Source organism: Oreochromis niloticus, linkage group LG6, assembly GCF_001858045.2.
Source record: "Oreochromis niloticus isolate F11D_XX linkage group LG6, O_niloticus_UMD_NMBU, whole genome shotgun sequence".
Classification (NCBI taxonomy): domain Eukaryota; kingdom Metazoa; phylum Chordata; class Actinopteri; order Cichliformes; family Cichlidae; genus Oreochromis; species Oreochromis niloticus.
Genome location: NC_031971.2, coordinates 22,215,466 through 22,236,196, shown reverse-complemented (window position 1 = coordinate 22,236,196; position 20,731 = coordinate 22,215,466). Strand labels below are relative to the sequence as shown.

Below are 20,731 nucleotides of genomic sequence, written 5' to 3'. Positions count from 1 at the left end.
TCTCAAATTATCGTGGGCCATCTGCTCGACCAGCTACAGTCTACATATATAAATATACAACATTGTGCGATATTTATTTGTATGTACAGGAAAAAATCAGTATTTGTTGTATTTTTGTATATTTCAAAATTAAACATCATTATTAGACTCATCCAGTGAAAATAGCAAATATGCATATACTTTACAAGATAATTTTCTCAGTTATAATAACACAAACATCTGGAGGCTCCTGAAGTTTGTTCCTTCAGATTAAATTATGAGCTGATGTCTCTGGTGTGCAACGTGTTGTGTTTGCTCAATCCAGCACAAAAGTTGAATAAAAATAGCAGTTTCTTTATTTTTGTGACTATATCCATTCAGAAATGTGTCACTAATTGTCTTGTGAAGTTTTTTTTATTGTGGCCTTAATTTTTTTTTCTTCAAATTTTAACCACCCAGACATTTTTAAGTATTGTTTCCAAATTACAGACTCTGATTCATTCTTATGGAGAAAGAAAGATTTAGGCTTTTATCTTGAATATTTTTTTTAGATATTCATGTTCAAACATTGCCTCAGAAAAACAAAAAACATGTCCACAAAATACACGAGGCCGAAACTTCACAGCTAGATTATAGTCATCCAAGTTTTAAACCATTAGATTTTCAAGCAATACACAAGTGGTTGAGCAGAAAATGATCTAAAAACGTGATGAGCGATATGAGATGGAATGACCCATAAGTTAAAATATTTTTCATGTCTCCCTCTGACACCCTCCATCATTTCAAACATGTTGAGTGAGAATGTGTTAAGAGTTTTGCATAAAGATTTAAAAAAAATAAAAGCTACAAACTATCTTGATAGGTGGAAATTGTCACACCGTAAAAGTAAAAGAGTAGCGATTGGGTTTAATAATTCTGAAAATGTGCTGCAAATACAGATGTTTTCCAGATGGTGGTGTACGACTGACTGCAGAAAGAGCAGATTCACAGTAAGACGTGAGCCTTGCAGGTGCTGCTATCTGGAGGTTGTTACTTCCTGGCAGAGCAAGGCTGGCTTCTTTAATGTTTTTATGGTGAAATAAAACCAGGTGGTTACTCGCGTTCGACCTGCTGTGCCCTTTGTGTGATTCCACTTTAAACACCCCAAAGACAGCCTTACATGCACACATAGGTTACATGTTTTTACTCCAGAACAAAGCCTTCGATCGTGCGTTCCAACATTCAAAAATGTATACCACGTCGGTTTCATCTCACACATCACCGCAGAGATGTGTCAAATGTGTTGTATCTCAACTATGCTCTACATTTTTCTCCTCCTTCTGAACCGCCGTCTCTACAGAATTTGAGATGAATTACTTTATAGCGCTTAGCCCACAGTTACCTCGATCTCTGAAGGATAAATATTTCTCTCCCTCTGCTTCTTCTTCAGTTTTAGAGATACATGGATGCTGGCAAGGAAAGCTATTAAGCAAACAAGATATTAGTCAGTGCTGTCAAAATGTTTTGGCTCCTTTCAGCTATAACCAGACGGGGTAAGGCTGTTTATCAGCCATGCATCTGACTCAGAATACAAAATAATTTAGTTCTTTCAGGGTGAAAAATGTTGAAGGCCAATCCATTTATTTAACTTTTGATAGTTTAATAATGTGTAGAGACTGTCCTCTAATAAAGTGCTAACATAGACAAAGCTTCAGAGATGATATGCTGAAAATAAGTTCACAAGCACATGTAGGTGGTTCAGATTTCTTTATTTTCACCATTAGTAATGCTGGTAAATGAGGCGGCTGTTTTCCTCCAGCTTCCTCTGGCTGCTCGTCTGTCATCGAGCCTGCTCGTCTTTGATGGAGCTGACGGAGGGATGGCTGCGATGATGCAGAAAACCTAAAGACAACAGAAAAAAGGCACCAAGCGCACTGTTAGATGACATTTTAAAAGGCTTCTGATGTGTTGATACTCTGTAGTAATTGTCTACTGAGGTGAATTTTTACACTTTAACCATGACGATTAACTCCACCAGGAACATTACGTTTTTTCTGTCTGTAAACACCATAACTCAAAAGGTTTGGAATGAATTCCCATAAAACTTTACGTTTTCTATTGTAGAATGGAGTCGTGTTAACAATCCATTCAAAATTTGGCTCACATCAACCACAATCCTCAATGTCAAATTAATGATTTATTGGTCCAAAATTACCAAAAAGCCTTATAACTTAGAAACAATGATTCTTATAAGTGTTGTGTGTATTATAAGGTCAAACCATCATAAAATGTCTTTATCTTTACTACTGCCTTTGTTTGTATTGGCAACATTTAGGAAATGATACTGGTGTATGGGTATTCTAAATATCACATTATAGTTTGCATCCAAATATCACGTCACATTTAACCTCTGACCTCATTTTTACGTTTCATTTTTCAAGTTGAACCGCAATGATAATTAGCTACACATTGGTATATTTTTTATATTTATGCATTAAGTCCATCATATTTAAAGCTACACTTTGGAGTTTTTGAGCTCTCGTAGCACCATTCGCAGATTACCACACAAGTATGACAGTGAAGGGCTATGTGGTTCCCAACCATGCAGCAGTTTCAAATAACGTATCCAGCAATACGCTGGTAAGGACAGGACTAAAGGCCGACCCATAGCATCTAAAAACTGAACTGCATATAATTAATCAACCTTTGGTTGCATGGAGAGACTCCCAAGTTAAGTCTTGAATGCATGCAAGAGTATCTGAAAGTCATCAACCAGCTGGTTATTGGTGGTCATAACCGCCAACAGCTTTATCTTTGAACCTGTAAAATTGTTCCAGTAAAGACTTTACCAGTATAGCAGTGGTCAGCATTTCCATCCATCAACGTTGATATGTCATCTGAAAAGTATACGTGAGGACAATCAGAATGTGTGTTTGTGATCTGAGTCATTTTTCTAAAAGGTGCATGTGTGTGTGTGTGTGTGTGTGTGTGTGTGTGTGTTCCTACGTTGACTGTCAACTTCTTTAATTGGTGAGAGTCCTATCCATTCCGGAAAAAAGAGAAAAAGATTAAAGTGGTGAAAGCAGTGAAACATCAGATCCATTAAATGATGTTGAATGATTAAAAGGACTGACCTGACCAGGTATGAAACCCGTATGAGTGGAGGTTTGTCCCTGCTGGACCAAAAAGAGTTTGTTAGAATCTCCAAACCTGTTAACGCGGATGTAAATACGTTTTTTTGAGCAGTTTACCTTCAGGAGGGCTGACTTCTTTTTCTTTGGCACCGTCTACATAAAAGAGTAGCATAAGCGTGTTGTGACTCATTTCATACAAAAGTACACGCTCATCTTCTGGAATACATTTTAGTTTACTTAGTATATTATTAATATATTATACTTCAGAGACAATACAGACATTTCACAGACCAGGATTTCTAAAAGTGACCATGTACTGAGCCAGCATATAAATGAAAACATAGATTAAATACACATTTAGTGTTTGTAATGTGTTTGTTCAGAGATCTAACACACTGGTTTTTGGTTGATAGTTCTCATTTTGTTCTGGCTTATCATTTTTTTAACCATTACAGTGAGAGGTGGCATTTCTTGACGCCAGATGTATTTGTTAACATTGAATGGCTGAGTCTTATGTTTATACACCGTTTAATCATTAGTTATTAATAATCTCTGTCTCTCTTCTCGTCTTCCTGTCCTCGCCCCCAACTGACTGTCGAAGACGACTGTCCCTCACTGATACTTGTTCTGCTAGAGTTTTCTTCCTGTTAAAAGGTAGTTTTTCCTTCCCATAGTCACCAAGCGCTTGCTCATAGGGGGCAGTCTGATTGTTGGGATTTTCTCTGTATTATCACAATATAAAGTGCCTTGAGGTGACTGTTGTTGTCATTTAGCGTAATATAAATAAAACCAAATTGAGTTTGATGAATAGATTATGCTCCCTTCTGCCTCTATATTTGATGTTATGTTATATATTGTGGGTGAATGAACCGTATGGTAGTGTGTTCTGTCCTTGAGGCCTGCTTGAAATGTCACAGAGGGCTGTGTACTTAGAAAATCCTAGTGGGGGTTGTAATTTCAGGCTTCCTGTGTTCCTGTGAGTCTGCCTCCTTTTAGTGTTCATGCCTCAGTGTTAGACACTCGTTTCTTTGTCATTTCCTTTTTGGGTGTGGACGTCAGTTTTTCATGAGTCTTGCTTCAGTTTGACTCTGATCTTGTCCCTCATTGGTTTCACCTGTGCTTAACTGTCATAGAAGGTTGTTGTACAATATGACAAAACCAGTCACTTCAGGATTTCTCATAATAATAATTGTCTTTTAAGTTCTCTGCACTGTGATTGAAGCTAGTCTAAAGCAGTGGCTCTGATAGCAATATGTGGTCAGGAGTTTGTGAAACAGGAGAAAAAGCTTGTCTTTCGCCATAGAAGCAGGAAGTCTTGTGTCGCAGTGCTAAACATGACTTTTTGCTTTGCACATTGTCACCTTTGGACAGACACTGCTGCTGAACATGCTACATTTAAACATTTTTCTTGTGTTATAATTAGAGTCTGTTTTTTATCTTTGTGTGTGAATGGTTGTTTTTTTCTTATGTGCACCTCAGTTTGCACGCTCAGCAAAAGGTGAACTTGTTTAAAGTTGGATATTTTTAAGCACTCACAATATTGAAATCCAGTGAAGTACAAACGTATCTAGTGTACAGTAACTTCAGAATACACATTTTGCTGGCTTACCATTTAATTGCTGAGTAATTAAGTTGAAGCCATCAGGGTGCACCTTCGGCTTCCCTGGAAGAGGAAGACAAAAACATTTTCACTGATCAAAAGATCAAAATCTTAGGACGCCTGTTTCCACCACTGAAAAACAAAACAAAACTTTTTTTTCATTCATAAGTCCAAACTTTCAACTCACTAATGCAAACTTCTGAGAAAATATCTCGAAATTTTTCATTTTTAATTAGAAATTTAAATAGTAAATCAAAATTTTGACTCATGGATGTAATTTTGGTTTCTTCAGTTGTGGCATCATAAAATGAGTGATTTCTCTTGTTTGATTGTTTTTTTGTCTCTTACTGCACAAACGCCTTTTCTTGTAGATTTGTCCGATCACACTCGTTACTATGCTCAGCAACACCAAACACAGCAGAGCCAGCCAGACCACTCTGAGCGTACACTGCCACTCATCTGGAAAACAGAGGAACATTTTGGACAGTCTGAAACAATAATGTATAATTTTCATTATTGAACTCTTTACCTAAAGAAAAAAAATCATCCTAGTCCTTCCAGCACTAAAATTCATGCCATGTGAAAATAAAATACATGAAAATGTAGAGTGGATGAAGGAAGAAAAGAAGGAAGGACAAGAAGGCAAGAGACCAGTAAAGAAACAAGACTGAAAAGAGATAAAAGACATGGAAGAAGCAACATAAATAATAAGAGGAAGTGAACAAACAAGAACAAAGAAAGGGAAAAGCATAAATGGAAAGGTCTGGTGGAGGTGCTGCAGAAAAATTGCAAAGGAAATGGATATCCAGCTTTCATTATGCGCTTTGGAAAATATTACTTAATCAATGCCTTAAGCATGAGGGACTTTTGGAGAGCAGAGCAGAAAGAAAGAAAGCCAAAATCAATACAGGCTTAGAGATACAGTAAATTAAGATGTACTGTAGTCTTGGAAAGTATGAGTGATCATGTAGTACAGAGGAAGAGGGAGAAACAAAATCACCAAGTCAGGAGAAGAACTGAAGGAAATTTGTTCTATTGAAAAGAATGGCTCCATTGTGGACTGAGAGAGTGGGCAGCTTGGAATGAAATGAAAACTGATTGGCCAATTTCCTTGTCTCCTATTGTCTCCTCTTTCCTCTTATCTCCTTTCCATCTTACAGTGAAGCCACGCTGGCCGCGTGGGGATCAAAGAAGCCCAGCTCCATCCTCGTGACACCAACCTTTTTGTTTCCGTTTCCATGGCAGCTTTTCCTTTGCTGTTGAATTCCAAACCGTTTGATTGGCGAACCAAAGGAGACAGCGGCTTTGATTGGCCGATTCAGAGTTGGGCAGGAGAGGGAGACAGCAGTAGAATGCCTTCCTCTGTCCTTCATCACCACCCTTCTCTTCCTCCTCCTCCTCAGGTGGGTAGAGGTGTAAGGAACTCTGATTGCTGCGGCCGTACAAGGTGAGATTCAGGGTCTCTGCGTTGGGCAGACGAAGCTCAGCTGACACCTCCAGACGTGACTCGTAAGCTGTGGGTGGATAAATAGCGTGAATGTATTGACTGGAGCGTAAAAGGCTTATATTGTCTGCTGAAGAACACATCGCAGCGCAAGCAGCTCTTTGAGGCGGTAATCATGCACAGTTGTCCTCAGAGTGAAATAACACGAGCCTGCTAACATGCTCACAGTGAAAACATTAATATGCTCATATTTTAAAGCTTATATCATATCATATCACCTCATAACAGCTGTGAAGCACGGTGGTGGAGGGGTGATGACTTGGGCTTCTTTTGCAGCCACAGGACCTACACATCCTGTAGTCAATAAGTCAAAGAACTCGGCTATATACCAAAGTAGTCTAGACTGAAATGTGAGGCCATCTGCCTAACAGCTAAAGCTTGGTTGAGACCGGATTATGCAACGGGATAATGAAATGAAGCACAGCTGCAAATCTACAACAGTGGCGAGACCTTTAGAGAACTGTGCATAAATTATTGCTTGTGAGCCTCAATGAACTTAAATACCATTGTAAAGTGTGTCCAGTGTGGGCGATTGATACAGTCATACAGAAACCAACTGCTTCAAGTTATTGCCACTAAACTACTTACTTTACTTACTTACTACTTAGTTTTTCACAGAACTGTGTGGTCCTCACTGTGACAGTAACCAGAAAATGTCACTTTTAATTGAAACAGTTAATTAGTTGTTAATAAGCTTAAACTTTTGAAATGTGATGGATCACAAAAATGCTAAAGTCATAATGATTCAACCTGGAAGTCTTAAGAGCGTACTCACAGAGTACACTAAGAGTTTAACTGAAGCATGCCCTGGACCACCTTTTCAAGCAGACCAGGGAACAGTTTACTTAACCGCACCCAGACGTGTGACTCAACAGTCACACTAGCCAAACAAACTAGACTTTAGGGGTCAGATGCACTCAGCAGTGTGAACTTCAGGCAGTAGCAAGCTTTTCTAAACAGAAAGCAGATGTTGTTGAGTCTCTAGATGTGAATACCTGAAGTTGAGATATTTCTGTGTACTTCTGCCATTTCCATGTCTGTCTCACACATGAACCACCTCGCTTTTGGATCATTTATGCCTCTCCTGACGTCTGAAGACGAATCTGTTGCATTGCTTTGATCTTCTTGTGTGCACGCCTGCTCCCATTTTTCCTGATCTGGAGTCTGAGATGGGTCACACATATGGCCTCTCTTAGCGTCAACATTTCCAGCCTTTGCATTTTCCCCCTCCTTCACCCGATTTACTTGTTCGCAGGGTCGGTACGGACGGCAGAAGAAGTTCACTTTTGTTACTGCAAGGATAAAGAGAGTGAACACGGCAAAATTCAGACTGATTTCTCAGCAGAAGCAGGCATAAAGAGGAAAAGCAGCAAAGGGCGAGCTGTCAAGCTATAACTCATAGCAAGATCTCGAAATGGAAGCTGTTGCCTCCAGTTTGTATCTGACAGAAAGAGACAGATGGAGAAACAAAAAAGAAAAACCACTGAAGGCAAAAACGGCAGGAGCACAAGGGTAAACCGAGATGCTCTCATAAAGAAACGTGTTTTCAAGGCAACACAATACGGAAACCTTTTCAAAGGGGCTGTCAGTCAGAGTTGTATGGAGCTATATTTGGGTCTGATTTATAATCTTAGACCGACACAGAGAGGTCTTTTCACACACAATGTGCATAAAGAGGAAGCAAATCAAGCAAATGTTGTCTAAAGCTTTACTTTGATGCAAAGTTTGAACAAAAGCTGGATAACATTCTAACATTTACGCAATACACACACAGAGAGAATGAATTAATGTGGATCTGAAGCTGTTTGGGTGACCAACCTTGGTAAAATGTGAAAAATTCCGGGAGGCAGATGATGAAGGCAAGAATCACGAGGAGAAGAAGTTTAGTAAGTGCTGCTCTTGCCATGGTTGTACCATAAGATCACACACACACACACGCTCAGGCACAGGCACTTGTTCACACTGGCTTAGGCATGACTCGTGGCTCGTGGTGTCTTCTTCCCTCTCGAGTTTTCACCAAACACATCCATTCACACTCGTGCCGCTGCCCATCAGAGAAGTCGTCGGTGGAGTTTAAGATCTTCTCACGATATAGTTCATAATTTAAGAAGAGGCTGGCTGCAACATTACAAGATACGTACACAGCGAGAAGCAACTTCCCTTCCTTTTACACTTCCTGTCATTTTCTGAGAAAGAGAGAAAGAGAGAGAAATGGAGCGCTGCACAGACAACAAAGAGTTTCAGTCAACAAAATGTAAGTACAAAGTGTGTTTCTGTTTGACTGTGGATGTGTGTGTGTGTGTGTGTGTGTGTGTGACCGCTCATCCTCTTGTGGAAAAAGAGACAAAAACTTTATCGGACTATTTATGAATTCAGGTCCTGTGTAAACAGCAGGTTACAGACATACGGTTATGTGTTGGATGTGTAGTCTCTTTGTAGAGGGAGAACTGTGTTTTACAAATGTTAAAAATAGAGTGAAAAAAGGTCATTTAAAGGTGAATGATCTTTAAAAAGTGGGAAACAACAGTAACATGTGGTAACCTGCCTCTGTCACTGATACTAAGATTAGGAATGAAACATTAAATGATCACAAACACACAACAAAACCCCCGATCTCCACATGTTCAGCTTTTCTGCCTCTCGCATTTCTGATCAACGTTTATATAAGAGTCATCTCATAATGCAGTCACAAGACTTTTTGTCTTGTGATGCTTCTTCTCAACCACAGAGGAGTTTCTCACAATTTTTATACAGCAGGATTTTTAGATGACATCATATTATTGCCACCATTTCTCATAAAATGTGATATTTTCATTATCACAGATCACATACACGAGGATGGGTTTTTTTTTATAGATTTTGAAATACTAAGACATTAGTGGCCTGTAACCATTGTTTTATACAAAACTGTCTCATAATTGTCCTTATCTCAATCATGAGATTATCAGTAGTTTGTATTATACACATGGTTTTTATGAGATATAAAACATGAAGTTAAAACACATCAGTCACCCTGTAAACAGACATTGAAGGGTTTGTAGTTTTTAAGAAAGGTCGTCATGACTACAATGTTTATACATATCTGTATGTATCTTGCTCTTTGTACCACATGTTTGTACCACACTCTCATGTGCTCTGAATTTTTAGAGTAGATTATTAAAATGTAGTCAAGAGAAGATTTCTTTTGATCATAGACTTTTGATCATTATTGTATATTTTAATTAAACCAGTAATTAGTTGTAATTAAAGATAAGTGTGAGAAAATATCCACAGGTCTCCACTGTGGCTTCAGTGATGTTGCTACATGTTTGAGAGCTGAAAGGTATTTTGGTTGCTTTTGAGGAGGAAATGACCTTTCTGCCTAGCTTTTTATAGTTTAATCTAGTCTGAAAGGAATATGTATTTTTCATTTTGTACTGTCTCACTTCATCTCTGCTGGGTGTTCGGTGTAGCTGAGATTTTACACTCGGGTTCCTTAGAGCCACTTATCTTTTCAGCCCTGGGACTGGAACATACACAGACACACATGGAAAGAGGCTTAGACAAACACACACTCGAAACCACAAACACAGTGATGAGCTTGGCTGGCAGGTGTAGCCTTATCTCCACTCCACAGCGGCTTGCCTCTCTCAGGGCTCAGTCGGTAGCTTAGAGAGGGGGGCAGAAGCCAAAACTAAAAAAAAAAATCACTTTCTTTCTTTTATGTAAAATAAAAAGAAAAAAATGCTTTACATTCTGAGAATTCCTGAATATTTTGAGTGTTTAGCTAAAATGCATTTACCATCTGTGATTGTCTTTGTGTGTGAGGAGCTGCTGCTGTCGGAAAGTGTCAGGACCCTGCTGAGGTGTCCTTGAAAAATACCCTCCTAAATTATCCCTGTGGAAACAGCGGGAATTTCCTGATTTCCAGAATTAATTACAGAAAATTTGTCTTCGTGCAAGTAAAACATAATTTTAAAAGGGGCTAAAATATTTCCGCAAGCAGAGATCATTTGGGGAAAAGAATATTACTTATTTAGATAGAGAAATTAATCAGTGCATTCAGTGATTAGACTGCCCCATCATCTCAGAATGGAATCCCAGCAGTGATGGGATTTAGGACAGGACCCCCCGGAGTCTAGATGCTAGTGATGGTGAAGATGAAGACTGAGACTTGGATAGGGCTCTGAGTGAGTTAGGCGAGGTGGAGATGGGGAGGAGGTGGATTGCACGAGTGAGAGTCTAAAACGGAGAATGACAGACAGCACAGATTTAAACCATGCAGACATCAGACTACATTAATGATCAGTATTGAGATTGACATCCATGATGCCAGTCTCCTCTTCCGCCACGTCCTAAAGACGCTCAGTCAGACTGAGGTCTGGTGACTGTGGAGTACAGTGAACTCATTGCCATGTTCAAGAAAGCCATTTGAGATGATGTGAGTTTTGTGACAAGGTGTGTTATCGTGCAGTAAGCATGCAGGTGACACCTGTGTGGTCTTCTGCTGCCATAGCCCGTCTGCTTCAAGGTCCAACATGTTTTTTGCTCAGAGATGGTCGTCTGACTGCTGCATCAACAAGGCACTTTCAGCCAGATAACTGCTGCTCACTGGACATTATCTCTCTTTCAGACCAGTCTCTGTAAAACCTAGAGACGGTTGTGTGCGAAGATCTTGTATCCCTTTGTTTGCTTGTTTGTTTGTTTGATAAGTATAATTTGTATAAGATAACTCAAACATCAACAATAAAAAATTATATATACTCTGTTAACAGCACGACTTGAAATGTCACTTTGCTGACAAGATTTCTGTAACTCTAATAAATAATAACTGGACACATGCAGTGTGATAAAATTAAACATTCCTGAGTTTATCACTTATTTTAACACCTTCACACTAAAATGCTGTTCAGTGTTTGAGACTTTTGACAGTTTGTCACATATGTGCTAGTTTAAACCCTCAGGTGTAAATAACACTCCGCCCAAACATTTCTGTTCAGGTTATTTACTGACTGCAAGACAAAAATAAGGAGACTTCAACATGTAGTTGGTTCACATGAAGGGCATTGCCTGCAATTCTAAACCAAACCAAGCACATTTGGGGAATATTCAGCTTAACTGAGGAATACCCACTAGCCTTCTGCAAATATATTTGCTTGCAAAATAATGGCAGATCTCTAGATAGTGCCTTGTATAGACTTTAAACTTTTACAAAGTGAACAATATGTCTTGATAGTATTTGGTTTGGATTAACATGGATGAATCAGCTTTGGGTGAAGCATGGGTAGTTTAACACTACTAAATAAACATGCAGCTGTGAACCGTACTATGTTACTGAATAGTTTTGCATGTTAAAAATCAACTCTAGCTTCGATTTTTACATTTTCTAGCCTTTTTTCAAATTTTAATTTTCCTCTGGAGAATGTGGAACTGTATTAACCCTGCAAACTGTCGAATAAAGGCCGCTGATTGGACCTTTTGCTCTGAGGTTGATTGGGTGGCAGCTAGAGCAGATGGACTTGCAGAGAGCTGGATGAAGGTAGTCCACGGAGAGCGAGGGCCTGAGAGGATAGCCAGGTGTTCAAACACCTTTCAGTCTAGATTTTATACTTCCTGTTTCACTGGTTTTGTAGTAAAACTAGATATGGTTAAACTCTCCTTACACTGTACGTATTTACTCTGGTCATATGGATGCTAGTGGCCAGATTTTTGTTTATATATAGATTTATATATATATGTAATGACACATGCCGATGGTTAGAGTTAGACTGTTGCAGACACAGACAGACAGGTGGAGACCCAGGGGCTGAGTTGTCATTTCTTTGAAGTCTGCTTGAAGTCTGCCTCCGGGGGTGGCTGTGTAGTTGGTGCATTGTGATGTAAATCCTCTGCAGACAAGTCAGTGTGGTCACAAAAAAAACATTCAGGCACACTGACCTCTGCATGGACACTTGCGCTCGCCCTCTGATGACAGAAATTTACTTCACTTGGGACCCAAAAAGTATAATACAACTCACCTGATATAATGTAGTTTGAAAAGACCAAGAGCACTAAGAAAAGTGTTTAGTTTGAGCTTTTAATGGGTTGTAATGAACTCTGCAGCCTCCAGAGATCACAGGCAGAACTTTAGACGTTTAATCTTGTTTATAATAAACATGCACTCTGGAGTTTTGGCTCATCTTCAGATCGTTTATATTATGTATGTGTGCAATCAAACAGGTCATTTGTTGCACAGTGCTCTGTCTTGTTGCACGGTCTGTCACATATAGCTAACAGGACACATCTGTCACTTTTAGCGCTGCAGTCAGAGGCTGTAACGATGAACACACACGGCGGTGCAAATGCTGACGGGGTGAAAAGTGTGTGTGTGTGCGAGAGAGAGAGTGAAAAGATGGGTGCCCTTATAGCACTAAGCACATCTTTGAGACTCAATGATTTGCTGTATATATATATGAACATTAACCGTACACCCTGTCAGATGTTTTGACAGTGTCAAAGGTGAGAATCGCTCGACAGATACAGTGTACGGGCTATTTTTGGAGCTCTGCTTTAACAGAGAATCTGATGTGGAGAGTTCAGACTTGGAATATAACAGCGTGATGAGATTAGGGGTTTAGGTATAAGCGACGTTATTTGAGAACAGGCTCCACTCGGCTGGCTCGGTGGTTATCTTACAGGCATTAGATGTAGGATACATGATCTTCTACATCATATCTGAACTTAATCCATGACTCGGATTTTAATAGAGACACTGATGTTTTTAGATAAGCAAAGGCATTATTACTGTCAGTGATTTGAGATTCTATTTCACCCTGTACAACAGGAGGAGAGCTTAAAGCTCATACGCTGTTTGATGTGCTCATGTGTGTAAAAAATGTTTCTGATGTTAAGACGATACGTCACAGAAGAATTTAGGTTTTTATTTTCTTTCTTCACTTATTTCTTTAGCAGGGAATCAATGACACCTCAGCAGGGTCCTGACACTTAAAATACATGAAAACGCTGCTAATTTTTATTCGTAGTTGGTGGGCAGGTCACAAAAAACTTTGAAATAAATTTATCAGACCACCACCCAGTGTTAGGTTTATGCCACAGCTGCCCTAAATTAACAATATTTATAATTACCAAAATCCTGTTTTTATGCTTCTACCAGCATGTTTAGGCTCTTTAATCAAAATCAAAGTCCGGTGTGTTACTTTTGATTGTAGTTTTTGTTGATCCCATCATCAGCGCTTCATAACCTCATAAATTGAACATCAGTTCAATTAGGTACACATGACAATGTTTCTTTCAAAAGTAACATAATTAGTAGGATGGGTGATTGAAGTCTACTACTGTCACTACATTTATTTTTAAAGGTGCTACGATTACATTTAGGGATGTTGAGCAGCCCTAAAAAGGCTCTGAACTCACCTGTGTTTCAGGCTTAACAGGGTTAAGGATGCATGCTTGTTTTCTGAGATGTGCATTGTATGCATTGTATAGGTTCATGGCGAGCTGCACTAACGTCCTCTCAGAGGTTTGATGAATGTATCGTCACAGCTGTTCTTTCTTCTCTGATCTGACTGCATCATTTATCTTTTGACATTTTTAACCGAGCATGGGTAAAGAAGCCATTTTCCTCTCTGGAAAAGAAAAGTGAGAATTATCTAATCTAAACTTGCTCGGCTCACGCTGCATGTTCGACTTTGCATCAGTCATACAGCTGGGTAAAATTCAACATTTTAATGAGACAGTAAAAATGCCTCTCTCTGGATCCCCTCCTGTCAAAATTTATACATAGTTACTGTGTCAAGTTTCCATTTTTGCCTCTCATCTACCATCTGGCACCTCAGGAGAAAGAAGACTATCTCATCTCTATCACCTTTTTTAGCCTTCCAAATGACACGAGTCCAGGGATGAAAATGACAGTCTGTTGGTCAGCTGCTCTGGTCCACACTAAAACATCTTAGCATCAGTTAGGTTGATGGACATGAGCTTTTATTCTAACTTTGGTGACTGTTCCTTCATCATCTATGGTTAATAGAAAAATAAGCAGGCTGATGTTGGACTGTACTGCCACGTATTTTGATAAAGATGTGAGTGGTCATTCTGACATGAGGACAGGATGTTCTGTCTCCTAAATAACAGCTGCTGTTTGCAAATGTTCTCATGGTAACACACAAAACTAAGACGGTGAACTGGATAAAACTGAACCAATATGCCTGAATCACGCATATTTTCACTTTAAGGAGCTTTACAGTGAATTTCCATTCACTGTTTAGCCATCCTGAACACTTTGCTATTTTAATTTAGCATCACTCCTCATACAGCATCATTTATGCCTTACTGTCCACTGCCAGGCCAGTACCTGAAAAGCAGAAATGCATAGATGAGCTGGTGAGCATGTTGTAGAGCAATTAACAGCTAAAGAAGTGGGAAAATCTTTCAGACAAAAACAGAGCAAAAAACAAGCTTTTTGCTTGGTGGCCTGAAACACGTTTACAGTTATTTGGTGTGCAGCTGATGGATTTCCACATAACCAAAAGTTTAGTTACTGCAGGTCATATTCTGTCTGTTTCAAGCGTGTTCTGTTAAAAGCATGAAGGTTTAAATGCAGCTAATGGATGAGGGTGTGCCGATTGTTTTGATGGTATTCGACACAGTCACAGGTGTGGTAAAAATAAATAGATAAAAAAAATTTGAAGGGAGAGAAATAAGGGAGAAGTGGTGGGAAATGAGGTATGAGTCGTGAGCATGTTTTTCTATTAAAAACAGAGCAGGAGGAGGAGGAGGAGGAGGATGGAGAAGAGGGAGGAGAGCATGGTGATTTAGTGCTGTGTCAGCAGTAAGGCGTCGCCTGGCTCTCCAGAGACGAAGACACTGTGAGGCTTTATGAGTCTTTATGGAGAAATTACGATGTTTCACAAAGAGATTATCACCATGAGCGAATCTTTAAAGGTGATGAAAGGTTCCAGTCCCGTCCTCCTTGAGCTGTAATCTGCCCAGCTGTCTGTCTGCCTGTCTTTCTGAATCACAGTTTTACAATGTTCATTTGTTCCCCGAATTCATGACCTTGAATCTTTTATTTCTCGCCTTACACGCTCAGTACAGTCTCCTCCTCTTTAGCTGTGTCCGTCAGGATTTCAAGGTTTTTAGAGGCACGTGTGTTTGCGTGCTTGTGTGTTTGTGCGTGGGCATGAATGTGTTGGGAGAGGCCATAATTTGCACTTTCAAAAGGATAGCACACCCACTAAAGTGGGCTAAAGTGGGGTGAATTTACAAGAAGCTCTTGAGCCGTGCTGGTGCAGCGTGTCTTTATGTTTCACCTCCTCCCTCCCTCTCGTCTCTCCTCTGCCGTAACCTTTCTGGTGAGAAAATGCCATGTCAATAAAAGCTTTTTAACATGAAGAAAAATCAATGTGCTCCGATTGCACCTTTTTTTTCAAGCGTGCCTCTCCAACAAATGGTCGGTTCTGCCGCAGCACACCAGCACAGCTGATGTATAAGAGCCAGGTAAAAAGGAAAATTCAAAGCGGATTTTCAATAACTGTGTGCTGTGAATTGAGACTGAAAAAAACACAGGCTTTCTCCTCTTGTTTTACGTTGATATGTGTTAACATGAACACTTTACAATGCTTTATTGGTCACAATCCATACCATCAACTTTTACTCTGAGCAGATAAGCAGGATCAGAGGCAGGGCTGTGCAGTAAAAACGCACAGTTAAATGTATCATAAAAACAATGCAAACGCTATAAAATACATTAACATAAAGGCTCAATGAAATGCATCATATATTCACATCATTTAGTAAGAGCAGACAGTGATCGATGCCAATGTCTGTACTGCCTCTCCGGAGTGATATCTGCTATATTTCCACTTCACATCAGAGATAAAATAGATGCACTGCCCTTTATTCTAAAATATGAAGAATCTACTGCTGGATTTGATTTATCAGTCTTTATTCAGAGGCCTCTATTTTTTTCCACTCGATCCAATTTTAAATGAACAAATAGGTATTTTCTGTACAGCCTCATGCACTCAAGAGACAGAGTGCATGAGTTAAAGTTACAACAATATATCGCTGCAAAATAAAGAGTGCTTTGCTTGTAAGTTAAATAAGTGACATCACCATTTTTGTCTTTTATTTCTCATGAGGGTTGCCAGACATTGCCAGAGTGCCCTGTGTCATTTTTCTGCTGCCACATCTCTAATAAAGGGATAACCAGCTATTTTATTAGGTACACCTTGCCAGTATGAGGTGTTTCAGAGCTGCTTTAATTCGCATAGATTCAACAAGGTGCTGGAAACATTCCTCTGAGATTTTCACACAGTTTCTGTAGATTTGTCAGCTGCACTATGATGTTGCTCTGTTGGTTAGAAATGCTGTGATTTAGGTGACCATTTGAGTACAGTGAACTCGGTGTCATGTTGAAAAACCAGCTTGAGGTTATTTGAATTTTGTAAGATGACATCTTATCCTGCTGGAAGCAGCCATCAGAAGGTAGACTGCGGTCATAAAGGGATGGACATGGTCACAACAATACTCGGGTATGCTGTGGTCTTAGAATAAGGCTCAGTTGGTACTGAGGGGCTCAAAGTGTGCTAAGAAAATATCTTTCACACCATTACATCACCAGCAGCCCGATCTATTGATACAACGCAGAATCTATCCAAACATGGATACATGGTGTTAACATCAAATTCTGACCCTGAATGTCGTATTACAAATCCAGACTCCTCTGCTGCGGTAGGTCATCTGCTTCCAGGCTTGACATGTAGTGTATTCAAAGATGCTTTCCTGCATATCTTAGTTGTAACAAGTAGTTAATTAAGCTGAGCTCCTAGCAGCTAAGCAGTCTTCTTCCCTCCGTCATTCACTAGATATTTTCTCCTTTTGGACCATAAATCCTACTCATGTTTGTGTGGATAAATACCAGTAGATCACCAGTTTTAGAAATACTCTTCATCACCAACCAAAATGCCACATTCAAAGTCATTTAAATAATCCTTGTTTCTCATTGTGATGCTGAGTTTGAAGTTCAGCAGGTCAACTTGACCATTTCTACATGGCTAAATGCATTGAATTTCTATAATGTGACTGGATTGCTTAGATAGCTGAATTAAAGAGTACTTAATAAACTTCTTCTTAATAAAGTCTTCTCGATACGCTAAAAACATCATTTCCAAATCTCGCCAACTTGTCAAAGACTGTTTTCTGACTTGCGGAAACAGATACAAGACCATGTCTGTTAAATCACCTGAATCAAGGTGGGTAGTAATATGTTGGTATTAGTGCGTAAGAACTATTGGATGAACCTCAGGTGTGATTTCTTGTCAGAGAATTTAAATTTGTTTAATTTTCCTTTTTTACCAAATGTAAGCCATTCATTCACTGGCTTCACTTCAGAACTGTGTGTTAAGTGTATGAAACAGTCTAGACTACAGCATGCGTTGGTGATCTTTTTCAGGATTTTATAGATCTCTGTGTGTGTGTGTGTGTGTGTGTGTGTGTGTGTGTGTGTGTGTGTGATTTTTGCAGTGATGACCCTGCTATTTTCAGAGCTCTCCAACTGTACACTGATAGAAGAGCTCTCTAAAAGATGAGCACAACAGCTCTCTCCCTCCTTCTCTGACTGTTATTTTTTTCAATTGTCTGCATTTTCTGTGGCGTATTATTCCTATAATACAGCTTGTACAGCGAAAACAAAACAAAACTTCATTAATTTTAACTTCAGACAAACATGAGCAGTGCAAATCTCATTTCCTTTTATTTATGACTGAGAAGGAGCAGGCGGATGTTTATGAACACTGGCTGGTAGAGCCCACATTTCTGCGACAGGATTTTTGTCCTTCACATAAAACACTGTTCCCAGCAATCAGTGAAAGCAGGTTAATTGTGTGTTGTTAATCGTAATCGCTCTCCGCACAGAAAATTATAATCATACGTCAGTGAGAACATTCCCGCCATTTTGATTTGATTAACATTTGTTATCGCCCATCTCCAGACTCTCTTCTGGCACACGCACCTTAAATGCTCTTCCACCATCACATCAGTTCATTCAGTCTGATTCATTCACCCATCAATATACCAGATGCATACAAAAAGCTCCCTGGTGCTGAAATATAAAGTACTGAGGACCAGTTATCCTGTGATAAACTGCGGTGTCAGCGTGCTCTAAATGCATCCCCATCCCTCCTGTAATTATCCCACCTACCACTGATTAATGCTTAGTCACACTATCCAACAAGAGCCCCTGCCTGATGCTCCTCTCACCTTCTTCACTGCCCACTCGTCCTTATTCTAAGTCTGCTTTCATGCTGCAGTTTGGCTGCTGGAATGCAGATGGCACCACCCACAGTTATAAGGGCTTATAATAGAATAATTAACCCGTGTACAGACACATAAAAACAATCCAGTTCTCATCATTTTGTACTATTCTGACTCTGGGTGATATGGAGCTGGCTGAAGATGCACCAGTGCAGTTAACTAGCTTGTTCAGAACATATCAGTGCTTAGTTTTAGTCCAGCAGCGTACCTGAGACAAACAGTTTTCTCTTGCACAATACTGATAAAAAAAAAAAAAAGACAAGATGCCGTATGGATGGCTGGATGGATGCCTTGACCCATTTTGCTTAAAATACTACGATGCTACATTTATGTGCTTGAATAAAAATCTACACCACACTGTTGATACAGGTGTAATAATTCTGACAGCAGTAAAAGTGCTTCTTCTTCTTCTCTCATCTGTCTCTGACTCTTTCTTTTTCTTTCTTTTTTTTCTTTAAGAACAAAAAAAGGCAAAACACACATGCATCACTTTCAAACACCGCTCACTAAGTGAGAATTGGATCCAGAATTGATCAGGTGTCGACTGGCTGATTGAGCACTTTTAGACTGATTGGCTTTAGATTAGGCCAACGTTCAATTACCGAAGCTGCCAAGACTTTACTCCACCAGCAACCGATGTGACATACAGTACTCACTGATTACCTTTTATTTCTTCCATTTCACCTTTTGTGCCTTTCTCTCTTTGTCTCCTGTTGGTATTTCTGCTGTCTCACAGGTTTATGGATCAATGATTGGTGAGGGGGGGAAGGTGACCTTCCTCACACTGACCAATTCGAGCACCTAATCCAACAGCTTAAAATGCTTCTAAGGCACTATCTGTCTATTTCTTTCACACCACGAGCAGAAAGCGTACAGTAGCAGCTCTGTAAGTGTTCATGTGAAGAGGTGTGTGCGTGTTTGTTAACTCTACGTGAGGATTGTTTGTCTCATTTGGGGGGAACAGATGTCCTTAATTATTTTCTCTGCAGCCACAAATTGATTTCTGTCTTCTCCTGAGTAAAATTGTAGTTGGGTTAAGGTTTACACTGAAGCTTGTATCCATTATAGTAAGAGCAGTAATCTGAGACCTCCTCCTAGAGGCTGAATACGGACACACACATGCACACACACACAAACTAGCACATTAGGGCCAAAGTACTGTATGCAGCTCCTGCAGAGTTAAATCATTATAATAAAATTATATGAAGTATATGTGCGAAATGCAGAGAGACTAAAAGATTTGGAGCGTGGGAGTAGGATTTAAATTCAAATTCAAAAAGGTTTGATGAACTTTATAATGGATTTGAAATCTTACAGTGGGTCAGTGGAAATATTTGTTTGCTGTGAGTCACACAATATTTAGTTCCTGTATTTTTTTAACTTTTTGAATGCATGCGTGGATCATTTTGTTTGAAGAACTTGCATTTTATCCCTGAAGATGTCTTTTTTAAACTGGACTGCTGTCTCTGTTTCTGTGACATTTTTCAATGGTGACCGTTTCAAAGCTTTCAGAGCGTACATCACCTCAAATAATTCATCACAGCATGGAGGGACGTTTAATACGTAGCAGCCCCTGCTTGTCTGATTTCCTCATCGCACTCTCACGCGTTCTCACGCGTTCTCTCCTTTTCTCTCTCATTTCTATCGGTGCGATGGCCTGTGATTGGCTAGTGGCTGCGGAGCGCAGTAAATTATTAAGGCCTGCTCTTTATTTGGCCGTAAATGCACCCCGTCTTCCCTTTCCTCTCTCCCCGGTGCTTTCTGATTTCCTTTCTGTGCCCATTTAGGAAGCGAGTGAGGAGGCAACAAAAGGGACCGCGGCATGCAGGAGGAAAAGAAAGGCAAAATAACACCGAGAAAAACGTGATGAACAGAAATGGGGGGAAATGTCAGCAGGGAAATTTTTAAAAAAAAGAGAGCTATGGAGCATTAGAGAGGAAGAGGAAAGAGTGACAAAGGGACAGTTTTGATGGATTGCACAGCAAGCGCTTTCCAATCCTCCACACCTGCCACCTGACCTGCACTGAGGTCTGACTGCATGAGAGCAAATACACACTTTCCTCATACCTCAGAATAGAGGCTATTTGATGGTGAATCTGTGTGTTTATGTGTGCGTGTGTTTTACAAAACTATCAAAGAGGGACCATTTCAGTGTTGTTGTCATTATAGAGCTGTTAAACTGCCAAATGGGTGGAGAGGGCGGAAAGAAAGGAAGCGAGATGAGATGAGAGATGGTTAGAGACA

General features: G+C 39.7%; 2 protein-coding genes across 3 annotated transcripts in view; one reads left to right on the top strand and one right to left on the bottom strand.

Annotated features, from left to right (window-relative positions):
- Positions 1 to 1,708: 1,708 nt before the first annotated feature.
- Positions 1,709 to 8,352, bottom strand: LOC100691286 (uncharacterized). Of its 2 annotated transcripts, none has more exons than XM_005456926.4 (10): positions 8,015 to 8,352; positions 7,192 to 7,488; positions 5,913 to 6,206; positions 5,041 to 5,151; positions 4,702 to 4,755; positions 3,210 to 3,245; positions 3,093 to 3,131; positions 2,965 to 2,997; positions 2,808 to 2,855; positions 1,709 to 1,860 (listed from the first exon to the last, which is right to left on the bottom strand). In XM_005456926.4, the coding sequence occupies exons 1-10, from the start codon at positions 8,100 to 8,102 to the stop codon at positions 1,799 to 1,801; spliced, it is 1,062 nt and encodes a 353-aa protein (XP_005456983.1). In that variant the 5' UTR covers positions 8,103 to 8,352; the 3' UTR covers positions 1,709 to 1,798. The 2 variants fall into 2 exon arrangements, with proteins under 2 accessions (XP_005456983.1, XP_013131180.1); XM_013275726.3 differs by having other exon boundaries at positions 3,093 to 3,134; positions 8,015 to 8,351.
- Positions 8,326 to 20,731, top strand: part of klhl5 (kelch-like family member 5) — a 62,645-nt gene continuing 50,239 nt past the window's right edge. Inside the window, exon 1 of the mRNA XM_005456860.4 lies at positions 8,326 to 8,450. Within this exon, the coding sequence (XP_005456917.1) occupies positions 8,449 to 8,450 (2 nt within the window). The 5' untranslated portion in view covers positions 8,326 to 8,448. The remainder of the gene's footprint in view (positions 8,451 to 20,731) is intronic.

What these genes read in the sequence shown, in the direction of transcription:
- LOC100691286 (XM_013275726.3), bottom strand. Translation starts at nt 8,102, where the DNA reads ATGGCAAGAGCAGCACTTACTAAACTTCTTCTCCTCGTGATTCTTGCC. An exon ending in ATGGAAACGGAAACAAAAAG is followed by an intron (nt 5,152 to 5,912) that starts GTTGGTGTCACG and finishes TCTGTTTTCCAG; the next exon opens with ATGAGTGGCAGTGTACGCTC. An exon ending in TGCTGACCACTGCTATACTG is followed by an intron (nt 1,861 to 2,807) that starts GTAAAGTCTTTA and finishes TGTTGTCTTTAG; the next exon opens with GTTTTCTGCATCATCGCAGC.